The sequence below is a fragment of the Ascochyta rabiei genome, chromosome 22 (genome assembly GCF_004011695.2).
Source record: "Ascochyta rabiei chromosome 22, complete sequence".
Taxonomy (NCBI): Eukaryota; Fungi; Ascomycota; class Dothideomycetes; order Pleosporales; family Didymellaceae; genus Ascochyta; species Ascochyta rabiei.
The window spans coordinates 497,806-515,273 of NC_082426.1; the positions used below are offsets into that span (position 1 = coordinate 497,806).

The window sequence follows — 17,468 nt, forward strand, 5'->3', positions numbered from 1 at the left end:
ATTAATATTTAGGTATTAGTCTTAATAATAAAGTGTATACTATATAGCTACATCCTAAACTTCTTAAGTACCTAAATAACTACCTTATATTTAAGCTTTATTAAGTACTACCTACTTCCTACCTTAGACTAGATAGTGCTTTTAAACCTATAAAGGTGTTATTTTCTTTCTAGGCCTATTTGTTTAAGGTATGCTTCTGCGCCTTTATTACTTACATTAACTAAGAGGAACACTAAACTAGGATTTTTATAAGATATTGTTATAATCGTAGGTACGTTAATAATGTACTCCTTTAGGAGTAATATTAAGCTCTGTTCTGCGTTGCCCTATTGCTATACTGCGTTATTCGTTAATAACTAGAATAGTAGCTTTGCCTTTAAGGTAAATATAGGTATTTAGATGTAGTAGTACACTACAATTCCTACAAATATCTAGACCTCCTTTAGGTTCTAACACTCTAGCTAATTTGTAATTTTGTTAACTTTCTTTTATGCTAGATATTGTCCTTCTACTAAAACTTTGTAGCTAACTACCCCTAATTAATTATGTCTCTAGTAGCATTTAAGTCCTAACACTATGCTGCTAGCTCTTTCTACGTCTGTAAGGACCCTATCTAGTTACTAGATATGCTTAAGTATATATTGCCTAATACTAGGTAAAGCCTCCTTACTATTATAATCTGTCTTTAGACTACTACTAGTAACGTTATTAAGGAAAGGAAGTGTATCTAGCTAGTAATCCTTAAGAATCTTTATTATAATTCTTTAGAAGACAGCTACTAAGTTAGTAGCCTCTTGAACTAGGGTATATAATTATAAAAGGCTAATTAGCATTATAACTACTATTATATCTCTGCTGTCTTTATACAGTATTATCTAGTTATAACTAGAAAAGAAGTCTATAAGTAATATAATCTTACAGCTAGTAAACCTCTTAGAGAACTTATCTATAGTTAGCAGGGTTCCTATATCTTAAATAGAGACCCTGTTTATATATTAAGCATTATTAATAAACTAAAGTCTACTGTCTTTTTAAGACACTAAATACTATAGGTTTCTATATAAGCTGTTGCATTAGTTAAGTGTTTCTTATTCTAACCTATTGTTTAACATCTTAATAAGTTCTCCTTCTAGACTTCTTATAACAGGGAAGGTCTTAACCTACTAAGCTTTATGTAGGATTATTCTAATTTAGTATAGAAGAGAAACCTCCTTCTAAATCTACCTAGATTTAGAAAAAGTAAAAGCTATAGCTACTTCTCTGTTTAGGATTATTTCCTTAAAGAGTGCTATCTCTGCTAGGAACAACGTATTAATAAACTTCTAATCTCTTATTCTCTAGGAAGTAAGCCTTTTTCCTCTTAGGAAAGGGGTATATTACCTTTTAAATAAGTAATTAAAAGGCCTAATGTTATGTAGTCTTAAACTAAGTATTAGCTACTGTTGTTTATATGCAACTCTTTTCTAGTCTTTCTAACTAAGTCCTATAGGTTTATTAGGTTATAGATTATTAATAGGTTAATCTTTTACCCCTACTTGTTTATAGAGTGTAGTAACTTCTTAGTTTTTAACTATATTATACAGACCTTCTATCCTTAATAATTATAAGTTTATTTAGAATAGTAAGATAAGGAAGTCCTTATCTACATGTACTTGCCTAGGGTCCCCTCCCTTAGAGATCTATTAGAGACTGCTAGCATTATTCTGTGTAAAGATAAAACTACTTAGGCCTTTTAAGATTTCTAAATCTATAGTTGTACGTAGGAAGTAGTAGTTTACTTCTGCTAAGTAACAGAACTTTAGTATTATCAGGTCTTTACTAGTATTAGAACATCCTAGCCTATTTTAAGGAGTTCCTCTAACTTTTTCCTTATCCTAGTTATGCTTAACTAGGGTAGAGTAGTAAGGAGATAGGTCTAATACAATAAAGGTAGTGTTCTTTCTACTGTTATTAGACATAATATAGTATATAGTTCTTCTAAAGATGTTATATTATATAGCTAGTCTTACTAATAAGCACTATAGCATTCTAAGGATAACTAATCTTATTAGGTTCCTTATAAGTCTAAAGTGCGTTAAGGTTATAACTTCTCTAATCTAGACTAGGATATTCTATAATATTCTAATAAATAGATCTATACTACTATTAGCTGTTATAACACCCTATTCTTTTTCTATTAGGTCTGCTATTTCTTTATACACTATTCCTAGCGCTTAAGAAGTACTAAACCTTATTTAATTTATCTAAGCTCTAGTATTAAATAAACAGCTAACTGCATATAACCTAATGTAAGCCTAGCATGTTAGCAAATCCTAGTGCACTAGCTTCTCTAACCTAGTAGTTTCTATAGTTTTAGCTAGCTTATTTAGAGGATCTTTATTGTCCTATATATCTCTATATACTTCTACTTAATAGCTCCTATAAGTATTTCTTTCTAATCTAATATTTAAGTATTAAGCCCTGCTGTTTATAATTGCAGGGTAATTTTTACTAAATTTAGCGCTAGTGCAGACCCTTATAATTTCTAGCTAATTAGCAGTTAACTAGTAAGACCTGTTGACTCCTAATTAGTTAGAACCCCTAGCCCCTAGGGTTACTACGTTAACGCTTCTGCTAACTATTAGGTTAGAGTCTAACTCCTTTATAAGCTTCTAGAACATTACTTAGATATAACTCTAGGAGACTAAGTCTCTAACAGTAATCCCTTATACTTCTTAACAAAGAATTGCAGTTAGAATCTTGTTTTTAGATAGTTTAAGTAGGTCTGCTATTCTATTGTTTAAGCTAGTTATTAAATACTTCCTCTTTTGCTAACTTAATAGTAGAATAGTTTCTAATACTATTTTTTATAATAGTAATTTAATAATAGCATATAGCTAACTATAAGGTTAACTAGCAAAAGGTATTATTTACTTACCCCCTATTAGTAAAGGGATTAACCCTAACAAGTCTTTAATATCTGCTACTAACTTATCTCTAGCATCCTTATATACTTGTTTAATAGTAGCTTATTAAAATATTAATAGTCTTTCTTTCCTAACTACAGCTTTCTAAGCTCTTTCTAGGATAGTATTAACTTAGCGGTTACGTGCCTTATCTAACCTAGTTACTACGTTTAAGAAGAAGCTATCTTTAACGTTATATGCCCCTAGTATAATATCCCTATTATTAATGTAATTAAGACTATAAACTTTGTAATAGTTATTGTTAAGGATTTAGAAGTTCTAAAAAGAGTGTAATAACTTATAGTATAGCTTATAATAATCTATTATAGTTAGTGCGCTAACACTTCTAATAACTTTTCCCTATATATCTAGGCCTAGCCTAGATCTATATATTACCCCTCTAGGCCTTAAGTCTACACCTTTAAATAGGTTAGGCTTAACTACAGAGGCTAGCTAGTCTAAGACATCTTATAAAACTTTAAAGTACTCTTAAATCTTCTGTTTTAAATAATTAAGTTAATAGGTAGGTTGGACAGATCCTTAGATAGGTTTAATTTAATAGTAAGTAGGGCTAAAATAGTATCTACGTTAACTATCTTAGTTAAGTTAGAAACTGCACTACCCTATATAGGTAAGTGCTCTATACAACTTACACTTATAAGCTTAGTAGTTTAGCTTCTTATATATATTATAAGAGTTACTATACTCTCTTTCTTAGAAGTAGTTTACTCCTTATCTTAGGTTAACGTTCCTAGGTGCGTTAGTAATGTAAGAGCTATTGTTCCTTTCCTAGGTAGCACTAGCTCTAGTTACTTAAGAAATAAAGTAAGTGTAATTAGTAGGAGACTAAAGGATTTCTCTTATCTAATTGTTAGAGTTTATAAGGGTGCTAACTTCTACTAGGGATAGCTTCTATCTGCCTATTGCCTAGACAAGCTCTTTAACGTCTTTATTAACACTAGGAGGTAGAGGTGTTTTACTCTTACTACCCTAACTAGCTAGTTAATCCTTAGCCTAGGTAACAATAGACTTAGCGTTAATTAGCTCTTTAGTACTGTTTATAAGGCGCTAGGTTTCCTTAGTATATTTATTATCCCTTCTAAGCGCAGAGTTCTTTAAGCCTTAGCGCTACTTATACACCCTTTTTATAAAATTATAGATATTACTAAGTATAAATGAAGATTAATCCTTTATATCTAGCCTGTTTTGCATATTAAAGAGGACAAGGTCTTTTTTAACCTTTAGCAGTCCTAAGAAGAAGTAGTATCCTTTCTTAGAGGTTAGAATTTAATTATTCTTCTAATATATATTACTATATACTATAAAGTTAGTATAGCAGTATAATAGTCTAGGGAAGACTTAAGAGGTTTTATTAATATAGGCTTTAAGGAACGCTTAATTACCTATGCGTTAAGCAGTGTCTTAGTCTTTCTAGTAATCCTTTATAGTAATCTAAAGCTTAACCTAATTGTCTAAAGTGTATAGTCTTAGGCGTTTAATAAACCTCCTATAGTAATTATAGCAGTAGTTAGAGAGAACCCTAACCTTCTACTTATTACTTAACCCTCTGTTTTCTGCTATATAGTTATAGTTATTAAGAAACTCTATAACCTCCTTTCTATTAAAGGATAGTTAGATAGACCTTCCCCTTATTAGAATAATAACCTAATAGCTGTTTTCTGTTAGAGAAGACAGTGTCTCTATAGAGTCTAAAGGGTTATCTATAGTAGTATACATTAATCCTTAGTAGTCTATTATATTAAGTAGATAATAGTTTCTTATAATTAAAGTAATCTTAATTACTCTGTCTGTAGGAGCAGCTTAGTACCTGTCTTTTATATTCCTCTAGCCCTAAGAAACAGGGCTAAGTAGAACTATGCGGATAATATATATAACAAGTATTAGAAATTAGACTAAGATAGTCCCTTAGCTAAGGCTTTTCTAGGTTAACTAGATGCCCACCTTTTTTCGAGCTTATTTTTCTTATTTTCTAAATAATAGGTCTGATAGTATCATCCTAGTCCAGAATTAACAGGATAATTCCTAGGCCGTGCCCTAGCCTTTAGAGTAGCAGATATTTAGATAATAACGTCCTAGTCCAGAATTAACAGGATAATTCCTAGGCTGTGCCCTAGCCTTTAGAGTAGCAGATATTTAGATAATAACGTCCTAGTCTAGAATTAACAGGATAATTCCTAAACTATACCCTAGCCTTTAGAGTAGCAGAATTTTAGTGTTACCTGCTATACTATACCCCCTAGTTAGGTTACTATTTTATTCTAGTATAAGTATTAAAGTATCTTATTAGCAGGCACATTAGAAGGGATACTTATTATTATTATTATTAAGGGTTAGAGAGGTAGGTAATACAGTAATTAAATACTATAAGTAAGTGTTTCTAGTTATTATTGTAGGTGTCCTACCTTAACAGTTTCTGTTAAGGTCTCTTATACCCTTCTGCCGGTTAGATTACGTACACTAGCTAAGCATTCTAGTTCTTACTAAGGCAGTTACTGTGTGCACCGGCATAGTATCTGTGCTAATTCTTCCCTAAGGTCCTTCGTGCTCTAAAGTGTCCTAACATTAGGTTATTGTAACATTCTTTAATTACTTACACCTTATCTTCTAGCCTTATAAGTAAGATGCGCTTCTCCTTAGCTATATTATCTTTTTCTAGGTTATTTTATCCTATTTTAATATTACTTAACTCTTTTTTAGTGCTAGAGAGTTTATCTATGTTGTCTAAGTCTGTTATTAGCTCTGTGTAACTGTTCTCTCTTAATTCTTCTCTTTTAAGATCTCTTATGTGCTTTCTTTCTTTTACGGTTAAACAAAGGGTTATAGCTACTACTAGGGGAGTATTAGGGTTCCTTCTAGTTAGGATCTTCTACAGTAGTTGTATAAAAGCCTTATTATACTTTTATAAGAGGTCTTATACCTCTCTTATATAATTAGAACGCTATAAGGGTCTATCTATAGGGTTTATAGACCCTAGGTAATAAGTAATTATAAAGTTAAACTTAGATAACACTAAGTATACCCTTACTTACTAATAGCTAAGAACCTTTGTCTCTATAAACTATTTTAGGTTTTAGTAATCTATTAAGATCTTAAAGAAGGTACTGTCTAAGTATCTCTGCTAATGTTATAGGCTATACATTATTATAAGAAGTTTCTAGTTATAAGTATTATAGTTCTACTTAGCTTAGATTAACTTCTTTAAATAGAAGTCTACAGGCCTCTATTTGGCCAGCTTCCCCTCCCTAGGGACTAGTTAACTAAGGAATCCTAAGATAGCGCCTCTAGAGACATCTACTTCTATTCTAGTCTGTCTCTTAGGTATAAAATAAACTAAGATAGGTACGTTAATAAATAAGTCCTTTATGTTCTAGAAAGCTTATAGAGATTCTTTGCTTAGATTAAGAGGCTAACTCTCCTTCTTCCTTATTACTTAACTAGATTTGGCTAAATTTAGCCCTTTCTAGGTTAATTAGGTTAATAGCAAGGCTGATTTAGAAAACCCTATAATAAACCTCTAATAGTAGTTTATAAAGCCTATAAATACTTAGATATTATAAACTATGCGCAGGATTAGCTATTCTTAGACTGTTTTAACCCTATCTAGGTTAATACTTACCCCTTTAGGTAAGACTATATACCTAAGGTACTTTATACGTTAATAGTGCTATTTATACTTATCTAGGCGCATATAGAGGTTTGCTTTACAAAGCCTCTCTAAGACCTTCTTAACGTGTTTAATATAGTCTTCCTCTGTCTTACAGTATACTAATATATTGTCTAGATACATAATATAAGTTATATTAACTAGTCCTATTAGTGCCTTGTTTATATAGGCCTATAATTAGATAGAAATATTTATAAGTCTAAACAGCATTACTGTGTACTTAAAATGTCTATACCTAGTTTAAAAAGTAGTCTTCTACTTATCCTCTTTCTTAATTTAGATATAGTAATATACCTTATATACATCTAATTTAGTATAGAACTTAGCTTACGCTAGTTATTCTAGTAACTCTATAATTAGTAGTAATAGATAGTAGTTTTTAACTATTATCTTATTTAGACCTCTAAAGTCTACACACAGTTATAGGTTACTGTCTTTCTTCTTTAAAAAGAGAATAGGCGCTTCTACTAGCGACCTTTAGTGTTGTATCTAGCTATATTATAGATATTCTACTAGATACTTTCTAAGTATCTCTAATTCTATTGTAGATAGCCTGTATAACAGTTAGTAGAGGGAAGTAGCTCCTTCTATAATATTAATTACTAGGTTATGCTCTCTATACTCTAGTAGGACCTAAGTATTATCTTCTAATCCTAAGTACGCATAATTGCGATACACTTCTAGAATTAGGCCTCTTTTAGCAGATATTAGGTTATATATACCTACTAAGTTTACTATACATATATAAATATCTACTAAGAGACTTCTTATAGTGCGTTTAAACTCTTTAGCATCTTCTAACACTATTTTCTCTAGTTTAGGAGAGTTTCTATACTTCTTCCCTTAGAAGAGCATACGCTAGCTTAAATAGCTTAGCTTAGCGTTTATCTAGTTAATCTAGGGTAATCTAAGGTATATCTTATACCTTTATAGTTCTATAACTATAAAAGGTATCTATTAGACCTCCTATCTTCTATAGAAGTTAATAATAGATACTTCTGCTGTAGTTACTCTATAGATAGATAATTCTACTCTACCTACACCTTTAGCTACTATTTTATTTAATAGTATAACCTCTAGATCCTGCTCCTTTGCTAGGAGAACTGAAATTAAGTTTAGTTATAACCTTCTATCTATTAAGGCTTCTATATTCTCTGTATTATCTATAGATACTTTAACTATAGGTAGGTATATATGTTCTAGGTATACTACCTTATAAAGAGAGATATTCTTCTTCTTCTCTTTAGATAATTTAATATAGGCTATAAGAGAGGAGATTAGGTCTTAGGCCCCTTATCTTTTCCTAACTTATCTAGAGTAGGGTCTTTCTAGTTTAACTTTAGCTTTAGGTAGTTAGGGTAGTAGTAACTAGTTTCTCTATACTTAAGGCACGCGTTTTAGCCCTTATATAGCCTATCTTAGCCCTTTTTACCCTTTACTAGCTCCTTACAGAACTTCTTAAACCTAAACAACTTTTTTAGGGTTTTTATATTCCTCTATAACCTAGAGTTACTAAATTAGTGCTTCTATAGTCCTTTGTTAGTTATCTTACCTTTAGCTAGAGTCTTCTTAGGTAGCTGTTAGCTATAATAACCTAGTCTCTAGTTAATAATATTAGCTTGTTTCTCTACTTTTAGGATTGTATCCCTTTATTTGTAGAGGATTAGAAACAAATCTTTTTATATGCTAGGTAGCAGTACAGTAATATATTCTAGAACTTAGAGCTCTAGCGTATGTAAGTTGCCTAGTTCCTTCTATAGTAGACATATAAAATCTAGCAGATCTATAGGGAACTAAGATTTCTACTACTTATATTACTTTAAGGATTTATACGCTGCTTACTTACGTTTAGCTAGCGTTCCTAGAGCATCTAGTATAATTTTTTTTAGCTCTTACTATGTTAGTTTCTAGGTTAGCTAATTATAGTAGTTAGTTGTGTAGTAGGCCTACTTTAACGTCTTTAGGTTCTCTAAGAGGTACCTTACGCTAAAGTTAATCTTTTATTCCTCTATAAGGAAACTAACTAGGGATTAGAGGAAGTATCTCTTATAATCTCTCTTCTAATAGTTATATTTAGTATAGTTACGCTTTAGGTACTTCTATAGGGGTTTAGGTTATAAAAGATTTATAGATAGAGAAGATTATAGTTTCTCTACTTCTTCTAGTACTTTTTAGAAGGATAGGATTATTACTAGATCTCCTTTATTGTATTTACGTCTAAGTTTATAAAAAGAGAAAAGTTCCTCTTAGTCTTTTATCTCTTACAACTATTTACGTAAGTTTTCTAACTCCTATTGTTAATTACCTACTTCTAGGCTATTCTGACCCTCTCTAGCTAAAGCTGCCCTGCGGATATAAATTCTAGGGTAAGGTGTACTACCTAGAGGACCTACAGATCCTCTTAAGGCACTATAGATACTTAATGTCTATTAAGGTATCTTCTTATCTATAGAGGGAGGTGTTACCTTACGCTCTACTAGCTCTCCTATAGGTAGCTTGTCTTAGTCCCTCTCTAAAGACAGTAAGCCTAGATAATTTAGTTTAAGACTTATAGTAGCTTAGGTCTATCTTTAATTATAATATAAGAGTAATTAGAATATAAAGAGTATACAAAGTAATTATAAAAGAGAATAGAGTTAAAGAGGATAGTAGGTGTATTAAGGTACGTAGTGTGTAGTAATAAGACTAATTGCTAGAGTATTAGTAATTACCTCTAACACCTTTATATAGTCTAGGCTAACTAACCCTATAGTAGCTTGCTAAGACTAGTAGAGGTACCTCTAGGCCTAGCGCCTAACAGCTATACTCTAAGCCTTCTAGTAGTAGATTAATCTAGTAACTTCTGTTAGATATTATATACTCTACCTAGATCTTACTAAATTACTATAAAATACATGTACTAATTATCTAGAAGCCTATTTTAAAGAAGAGCTTACCTAACTGTCTATATTCCTTTTGTTTATACTACGCTAATAAGTTTAAAAGAACACAATTTAAGCATACTCTTTTCTAATCGACTTCTAGCACACTTCTCTTATAATTAGACTACAGCAACTTACTATCTATAATAATAATACTACTTCTTAGATACAGACTTATATTTAGATAATTTAGTATTAGACACTATATCTATAACAGCTTCTAACCTAAGAAGTAACTATACTTTACTTAAGTTATTATAGTTACTAGAAAACCACACTATAGATAATAGAAGCACTATCTCTATCTACACTAATAATAACATAGAGACCTTAGGTAATAATAGAGCTCTCTCTATCTACAGCTATAACAATTTAGAAGCCTTAGACAACAATTCTTAGTAACATTCTAGTAGTTCTAACTATAATAACAATATTAACTTCTCTAGATTTAATAACGTTAACTTATCTTTTACTAGCTAGAGTAATAATATTAATTACTATAAGTAAATACCTACCTAGGATAACTTCTACCTAATTAGACTATATCTATAAAAGCCCTAGCTTTGTTATGTAATATATTAAGCTAGTCTCCTACAGCTTTAGTAGGTTCTTACACTCTTAATCTACTACAACGTAGCTAGTCCTACATTAAGAAAACAAGTAATAGGCTACCTAATACCCCTCTACTAAATAGTTTCTCTCTACTAAACAGTTTCTCTCTACTAAACAGTTTTCTTAACTAAAGTATTCCTTTCTGTTTAAGAATAAATCTCTACTATCCCTTTATATAAGCTCTAAACAGGCTATAGAATAGTTTTTACATTACAGGATTTATATAGCAGAAAAAATCTTAGAGGTTATTTTTTTATAAAAGGATTAGAGAAGACCTATATAACATAACTAAAGGTATATACCTTAATTCTACTCTAATTACTATAAGGTTATTATAGGCAGTTTCTATATCTTCTTTTTCTTTATTTTTCTTTTACTCTTACTTAAAATCTATTAGTATTAGGCTCTTATAGACACCTATACACAGACTTTAGCTTAAGAGACTTTACTATTTATAAGAAGAGGCACGTGTTAGGACTTCTACTAAGGTAAGATAGTAACCTACTAGTATATGTTATAACCTACTAGTAGATTCTATTAACCTTAGTAGAATCTTTCTTTACTTACCTTTACTTTTACTTATAGAGAGCACAGGCCTTACTACTATAAGTAGGTCTCTCTCTCTACCTTCTTTATAAGGCAGATTTCATAAGCATAAAAGTAGCGATCTAGTAAACTAATAGATTTAAAAGAGGAGTAATTAAAATAGCAGACAGCGAGCTATAAGAGGGCAGAGAGAGAGACCTACTTATAGTAGTAAGGCCTATACTCTCTATAAGTAAAAGTAAAGGTAAGTAAAGAAAGGTTCTACTAAGGTTAATGGAATCTACTAGTAGGTTGTAACACATACTAGTAGGTTACTATCTTACTTTAGCAGAAGTTCTAACACAAACTAAGGAATTACAGCTACTCTAGCTTATATTTTAGAGACTAAGGTAGGAATACGTAAGTATACCTATAACAAACAACAGATATATAATCTTCTTTATTTACTATAAAGAGTATAGATTTTTACTATAGGACTGCAATCTTATATATACTATCCCCTTAAACAAACTATACCCTTTAACTACTAGAGTAGCCTAAGTGCTCTCGTCTTATATAGTCTTAAACTTACATAGGATATAAAACCAACTAATTAATTAATTAAATAATTAATCTGCTTTTTTTATGAGTATTTTCTTATTGTTATGTTAAGGCATTATAGGTAGTAAGAAGTTTAGTGTAGTCTTAGTAAAAGTAAGCAGACTGCTTTGGGGAGCGGCATGCTTGTGGAGTACGGTGTTATTGATATTTAGCTATTAACCTTTAAATTGACTTTGTCTTTACATAGCTTTTCACTTAGTCAAACACGCTCTTTCTTGACCACTTAGACCTGCGTCTAATCTGCTTGCCATACACGTAGAACACAAACGGAACTGGAATCAGAAGAGCCGCAAATCCACCTGTGATGCTACTTGCTGGGCCGACCCCAATGTTGTGATACAACGGCGATACTACTAGGGGGAATGCGCCAGCAAAAGAACTTCGAAGAAATGTATTCGCTGCAATAGCCGATGCAGCATACTCCGTAAACGTATCCACCAGGTAATTCAGCGCCGCTTGGAAGATAGTGAAGAAGCCCGTACCCAACATGACGAGGCCAATGACAGGTGCAATCCACGGGAACTCTGGGTCTGCAGTCCAGCCCGTGACGAACTGTCCAGAAGCAAACAGTATAGATCCAAGCATCATAGGAGGGAGGCGTGCTTCTGGTACTGCGCGGTCTCCAGCTGCATGATACACCCTATTGTACAGCACCTGGTTGTAGGAGTTGATCCCGCAACCTAGACAAGCACCCAGGAAAATGCCCAAAAATGGCAACGTGGAAGACACAGCAGACCACCCTCGCATCTCAGCGAAGATAATAGGAATACCACCAAGCTGCATATACAACACTCCGTAACAGAAGCTGGCGTAAATCGCGATAAGGAAACAGATAGGTGTCATGAGCAGCTGCACGGGACGAACCAAGAACTTGCGACAGAGTTGAACAAAACTGACATCCCACTCTTCAAATTGGGCATGGAGCGCCCAATTTCCAGTCGTGTGACGCAAACGGCGTGCTTTGTAAACGAGGAGCTTAGGCGGATAGCATTCGTCGACAAAGATCACGTCGACTATAAGTATCGCACCCTGAATGATGCCAGTTAAGTATTCTGTCCAGCGCCAGCCTAGAGAGGGATCGGCGACAAATGCTGCGGATACGATGGGTCCTGCGATAGGCGTTAATGGACGTTGTTCCTATGCGGACAACAGATATCTACCTAAACATGGTCCACCAACCACTGCCAAGGCCTGTGCAGTCGTTAACAGAAGAATATATCGTAGCTGGGTGGGGTACTTGCATAGCCAGCCAGAGCCAACGCTCGCCAATCTGGACTGAAAAGATCCCCCAGCACACCACCCGTATTGGTGACTGGCGCACTCGCGAAGAAAGCACCAAAAAAGCGGGTGAGCATTAACGTTTGGAAGTCTTTTGCCGTCGCACTTCCAAAGCTGAAGCACACAGCTACGAACATCGGCTGTTCCGTGTTAGTAAACACGCTACTTCAGTCATCTAATTAACATACCGTCAAGACAGCTGTTTTTCTTCCAAACACCTCCGACAAAGGAGCCCACAACAACGGTCCCGTACCAAATCCGAACAAGAAGAGTGTGGTGCCCAACACAGCGACTTGGTCACCAACATCGAATTCTGCAGCAACCTGCCGTGTCCCGGCACTGTAGGCAGACGACGCCCATGTTGCGGTCATGGTTGTCAGACCATACATCATGGTAGTGAGTATCTTCTTCTTGGTCGGCCAATTCATGGGTCGATATGGGTCATCAGCTCCCTCAAAGTCGACGAGGACATCCGCGGCTGTCTGCTGGTGTGCAAGCGGGTGCGTGAAGGGCGCAGTACTCGTGCGTGTCCTTAATCTCGAAAGCGTTGTGTCTCGTCGTGATAGCGACGTCGAGATAGGCGTGCCTATGCCTGTGGTTGTCGCAATAGGTTGTTGGATCGGTAAGGAATGGCTGACTTGACTGCGTGTTCTGGAATTACTCTTCCTGATTTCCCTACCCGATGGTCGATGGCCATCTTGATCTTTCTCTTGATCATCGAGCTCTGAGTCAGATGAGTTTGAGCTCGAACTGCTTCTCTTTCGTGTTCTTGGCTTGCGTTCTGGCTCGATTGTCTCTTCCAGCGCTGATGGCGACGACTCACGTGGGGCTGCTGCGTTTGTGCCCAAAGGATTGGACATCACGGTGGTGCAACAGCTCTGATGGCTCGCAGGCGGTTGTGTTGTTTAGGAGACACAATTTTACTGCCGCTGCAGCATTCGCAACCCTTGACGTGTCTTGGTAGTGATTCTTTAGGTTTTTGTTTTTGCTGTGTTACTTCACTAGTTGTGGTGTGTGAAGTGATTGCCACAGTGAAAGAAGATGGCGTCGTTCTGGAGCTAATAGTACAGGCAAGGATCTCCTAAAGGGTGCAGCTGTCACAGTCCTTATGTTCTGGAACACTTCGGCGCCGTCGCCATTGCGCAAGGTTGATCGTAGCTCAATGTGACGTAGTCCTGCAACACTAGCTTCATTCGAAGTTAGCAGGAGCGGAAAAGCTGTTATATCCGTTCCACGTCCCCGGAAAGATGAACGTCTCGGTACTTTTTCGTTGCCGATAGGTAAACCCAGACGATTCTTGATGAAAACGTTCTACATATGTATGGTCTTATCAGGCTCTCACTTTCCATCTACGCAAACCCACTGACACCTCCTTCCCACTCTCCGAATATCTTCACAGGGAACTCATCTGCCAGGTGCTGATATCCTGGAACTCCAGGGTGCAAGTAATCACCAGAGTCGTATTGAGCAGCAAGCTGACTTGGAATGTTAGGGTCTGCAAGAAACTTGTCGAAATCGGCGACGGCGTCAAATGTCCCCGAATTGCGAATGAAGTCGTTGATCTTCTGCCTATAATCCTCATTAGCAACCAGCATGTTCACAAGGACGATGCAGCTAACCTTGTGGCTTCTCGGACAGGACTCGAGTACGGCTGTCCAGTGAAGTTGCTTGGGGCAGAGAATGGAGTGATGGTAGCGGCAAACACCGGGATACCGTGCGCATGAATCAAGGCTGCCATCTGCTTGTAAGCTTGAACCAGCGAATCGTACACTGCGCTCTGAGCATCAGCAGTGGCTGCAGCGCCACCGAGGTCGTTCACGCCTTCGAAGATCATTGCGTACTTTACACCTGGGTGAGCAAGCACGTCACGATCAATGCGTCCCAAAGCATTCGGACCCAGACCGTCAGCTAGAATGCGATTGCCGCCAGCAGCAAGGTTGCCAATGGATATGTGTTTGGTAGCCAAAGTTTTCTGAAGGCGAGCGAGAAGAAGATCTGGCCAGCGGTTGTTTTTGTTTGTTTCTGAGCCACGGCCATCGGTGATGGAGTCACCCACGATGAGCAGACTGCCTGTGCCTTTCGGCACCCAAGCCTCAACGCTGGATAGAAAATACCAGTGCGCTGCAGACTGGGTAGTCGGGTCTGTGATATCGAGTGCTCCTGCGCCAACGGCGTTGCCGAATTGCCACCAGCTGGTCGTCCTGCTTCCAGGGTGGCTGGTGATGGAGTTTGTCGTCTGCCCTGTGGCGAGGTAAACGGTTACAGTGATGACTTGCTGGGCTTTGACAGGGAAGTCGAGGGGGTCAGAGGCAGCCAGTGCACCGTTAGGGATGCTGATGGAATCTTTGCCTGAGAATGTGACTTTCTGGAGCGTCTTGGCCTGGATTTGATGGATACCAGCTGTGTTGTTGGCTGGCAAAGCAATCGTGACTGCCGTGACAGGTAGATTGGAGCCTCCAAAAACATTCGATAATTTGATGCGTATCTGCGAAGCGTCCGTAGTCATGTATAAAGTCTGCCGAATAGTGGAATTGACGAAAATCGCACCAGTTTGATTCTGTCACGTCAGTCAGAGGCCGACATTCGAAAGAGGACAAAGGCTTTCTTACGAAGGGTGCAGGAGGCAGGTTAGCAGGCTCTGTGAGCTGCGGCATACTAGCCCACGCATCCACCCAATGTCCATGTGGAGGGTTCGGGCGGATGGCAGTTTTGTTCGTAGCCTGGCAGAGAACGAGCGTTGCAGTCCCAGTCAACACAGTAAACAAACTTGAAAGCAGCATGTTGGCCTGCAGTTTTGCTTAAGGTGTGTTGATTGCTCGAGGGGAGAGAAAGCTATTATATAAGGTCCAGGGGCGACATCGCGGAGAGAAGGGACGCTCATATTGAGATTGGTGATGCAATTTGATCCTTAGCAGGGATCCTGGTTGAAGGTGGACAATCTTACGACTTGTGCCTGAGTGTCGCCAGGATTGCGGGGATGAATGGGGAAGTACGGTTAAATCACACCGGGTCAAGTACTGCTCGGCAACAGCGTCGAGAGGCCGCACCCTCAATTCGGCTACAGTTCGGCTTAGCCGCGATCATTGACACACGGATCAACTTCCGGACATCGCATTGAGGCATGGAAGGCAGGTAAGAGTCCTTAGCTCGCCAGCGGCCTATAGAACACGAATTCCGGGAAGATGTCATCATGTCGGTGACTTGATTGTGTGTTGCACAGGATCGTCAAGTCCCAATCCAGACATAGAGACAAGTAACGCAAGCTTCATGATTGAATTTCATTTGAATCGTTACCACAAAGCCAGACTGATAACGATGGACCCAGTGATCGGGGCCGTTTCATTGCGGCGCCGCACTGTAGCGGTGCGCAAGACTAGCAGTCGACTGCTGTGGTACAGAGCGCATACTGAGTCCATCATCGCGAACCGGCCTGCACATGAGGCGCACATGGTCCAAGATTAAGATGTTGTTCCCTACACAGCGTCGTGTGACGATTGGATGGACGAAGAGGGCAGCTAAGATGCGACAAGTGATCTGACGAGTGCAGACAAGATGTCGATGTCAGGCTTGATCGAGTCGCTCGCACGCAGAGCCCAGCGGAGTTTGCCAGGACAAGACCGATGGAGCGCGCCTCGGAAGATTTTATGCGATTTCCCATCCAACTGGCAGCTCAAAAGTCGTCGTCGTCATCAGCCTTCTTTCTTCTCCCACGTGGCGCCTTCTTCTTCTTGCCTTCGTCCATGGCATCAGACTCGTTCTTCTCAGGCGCATCGGCGACCTTGGACACGATGTCGTTGAGGAAGTCAAACTGCTCGTTCCTGACGATGGCTTGCTTGAGGTGGACGGCGCCGACGCGTTTCGAGTTGCGTTGCTTGGCTTCGGCGGCGGCTTTGGTGACGAGGGAGATCATGAAGAGCTCAAGTGCCTTTGCTGCGGTGGAACATCAGTGTCTGTGGCCTGGCTGGAGGGAAAGGTGGTGAAGGCGCAACATACATACGACTACCGGGGTGACCTGCGCAACTTTGCCGACATCGTCGTCGGCCTGCATGATGCGCTTGATGCGGGCAACGGGGAAATGGTTCTTGATGACGATGCTGTCGGCGTTGGGCGGGAGCATGGAGCCCCCGCTGGGACCGGTCTCAGGTATGGGCATTTGGGGCATCACGACCGACGCGTGTGGCGTGTAGTCGGCATCCTGCATGCTTTCTCCTCTGCGCACGCCGCGAGGCAGGTACGGAGGGAACAACGGTACGGACGGGCTGCCGTGAAGGAGTGGACAGGGGTGGGGGTCCTGGGGGTCCTGGGGGTCCTGGGAGATGGCGTGCGAACGTGATCCTCTGCAGCCCTGGGTGCTGGGGGGGGCTGTGGGCTCTGTGTCGGCGGCGGAGTGGTGGGAAAACAAATCGGGCGGCTGTGGGGGTGCACGAGTCCATTGGCCCGGGAGGTATTTAACAGCTGCGCGCGGCCGCTGCTGCTGCAGTGCGATCCGAGCTCAAAGCGGCGCGTCTGTCTGGTTCATGCACGGCAATGCACGTGATGCATGTGCTGGTGTTCATCCCCTCGCCTTTTGGGCAGGCGGTGAGACAGGGAGCGGGGCAATGCAGTGCTGTTCACCTGCCAAGCCTTTGCAACCAAAAACACCAGCACTGGCTTGCCGCGCCGGGTCTTCCTCTCACCAGCTGCGCGTTCGCAGCCGTGGATGACGACACGAGCAACCCAGAGACGGCTGCGATGCACAACAACAACAACATCGCAGCATCTTTGCCTCGTTGCCCTCTCCGCATTGCTGAAACCCGCCCTGCTGTCGTGGTTGATCTTTGCAGAAGGACACAGGCAGTCGCTGACGGTCATAACTTGATCTAATCTGACACGCTGCGCGCC

At 38.6% G+C, this 17,468-nt stretch overlaps 3 protein-coding genes across 3 annotated transcripts, besides 17 other annotated features; all 3 read right to left on the reverse strand.

Moving 5' to 3' along the window:
* Positions 1-3,178: part of a mobile genetic element that runs on past the window's edge.
* Positions 1-5,473: part of a mobile genetic element that runs on past the window's edge.
* Positions 3,190-5,220: a dispersed repeat.
* Positions 5,223-5,473: a long terminal repeat.
* Positions 5,223-5,475: a mobile genetic element.
* Positions 5,275-5,292: a tandem repeat.
* Positions 5,474-5,477: a direct repeat.
* Positions 5,476-9,435: a mobile genetic element.
* Positions 7,473-7,512: a tandem repeat.
* An 894-nt stretch (positions 9,436-10,329) lies between the features above and the next one.
* Positions 10,330-10,476: a repeat region (potential rRNA).
* Positions 10,429-10,796: a dispersed repeat.
* Positions 10,516-10,548: a tandem repeat.
* Positions 10,797-10,798: 2 nt separating the features above from the next.
* Positions 10,799-11,052: a dispersed repeat.
* Positions 10,940-10,967: a tandem repeat.
* Positions 11,049-11,313: a mobile genetic element.
* Positions 11,296-11,322: a tandem repeat.
* A 24-nt stretch (positions 11,323-11,346) lies between these two features.
* Positions 11,347-11,444: a mobile genetic element.
* A 60-nt stretch (positions 11,445-11,504) lies between these two features.
* EKO05_0011373 (uncharacterized protein) lies at positions 11,505-13,447 on the reverse strand (the record flags this gene model as incomplete). The annotated part of the gene is made up of 4 exons (XM_059637980.1): positions 11,505-12,418; positions 12,470-12,500; positions 12,551-12,727; positions 12,776-13,447. The coding sequence occupies 4 exons, from the start codon at positions 13,445-13,447 to the stop codon at positions 11,505-11,507; spliced, it is 1,794 nt and encodes a 597-aa protein (XP_059493963.1).
* A 489-nt stretch (positions 13,448-13,936) lies between these two features.
* Positions 13,937-15,367, reverse strand: EKO05_0011374 (uncharacterized protein; the record flags this gene model as incomplete). Its single annotated transcript, XM_038944346.1, has 3 exons — positions 13,937-14,156; positions 14,207-15,144; positions 15,197-15,367. 3 exons carry the CDS (start codon positions 15,365-15,367, stop codon positions 13,937-13,939), a joined length of 1,329 nt encoding a protein of 442 aa, XP_038792563.1.
* Positions 15,368-16,257: 890 nt separating this feature from the next.
* Positions 16,258-16,788, reverse strand: EKO05_0011375 (uncharacterized protein; the record flags this gene model as incomplete). Its single annotated transcript, XM_038944378.1, has 2 exons — positions 16,258-16,517; positions 16,581-16,788. 2 exons carry the CDS (start codon positions 16,786-16,788, stop codon positions 16,258-16,260), a joined length of 468 nt encoding a protein of 155 aa, XP_038792564.1.
* Positions 16,789-17,468: the final 680 nt, after the last annotated feature.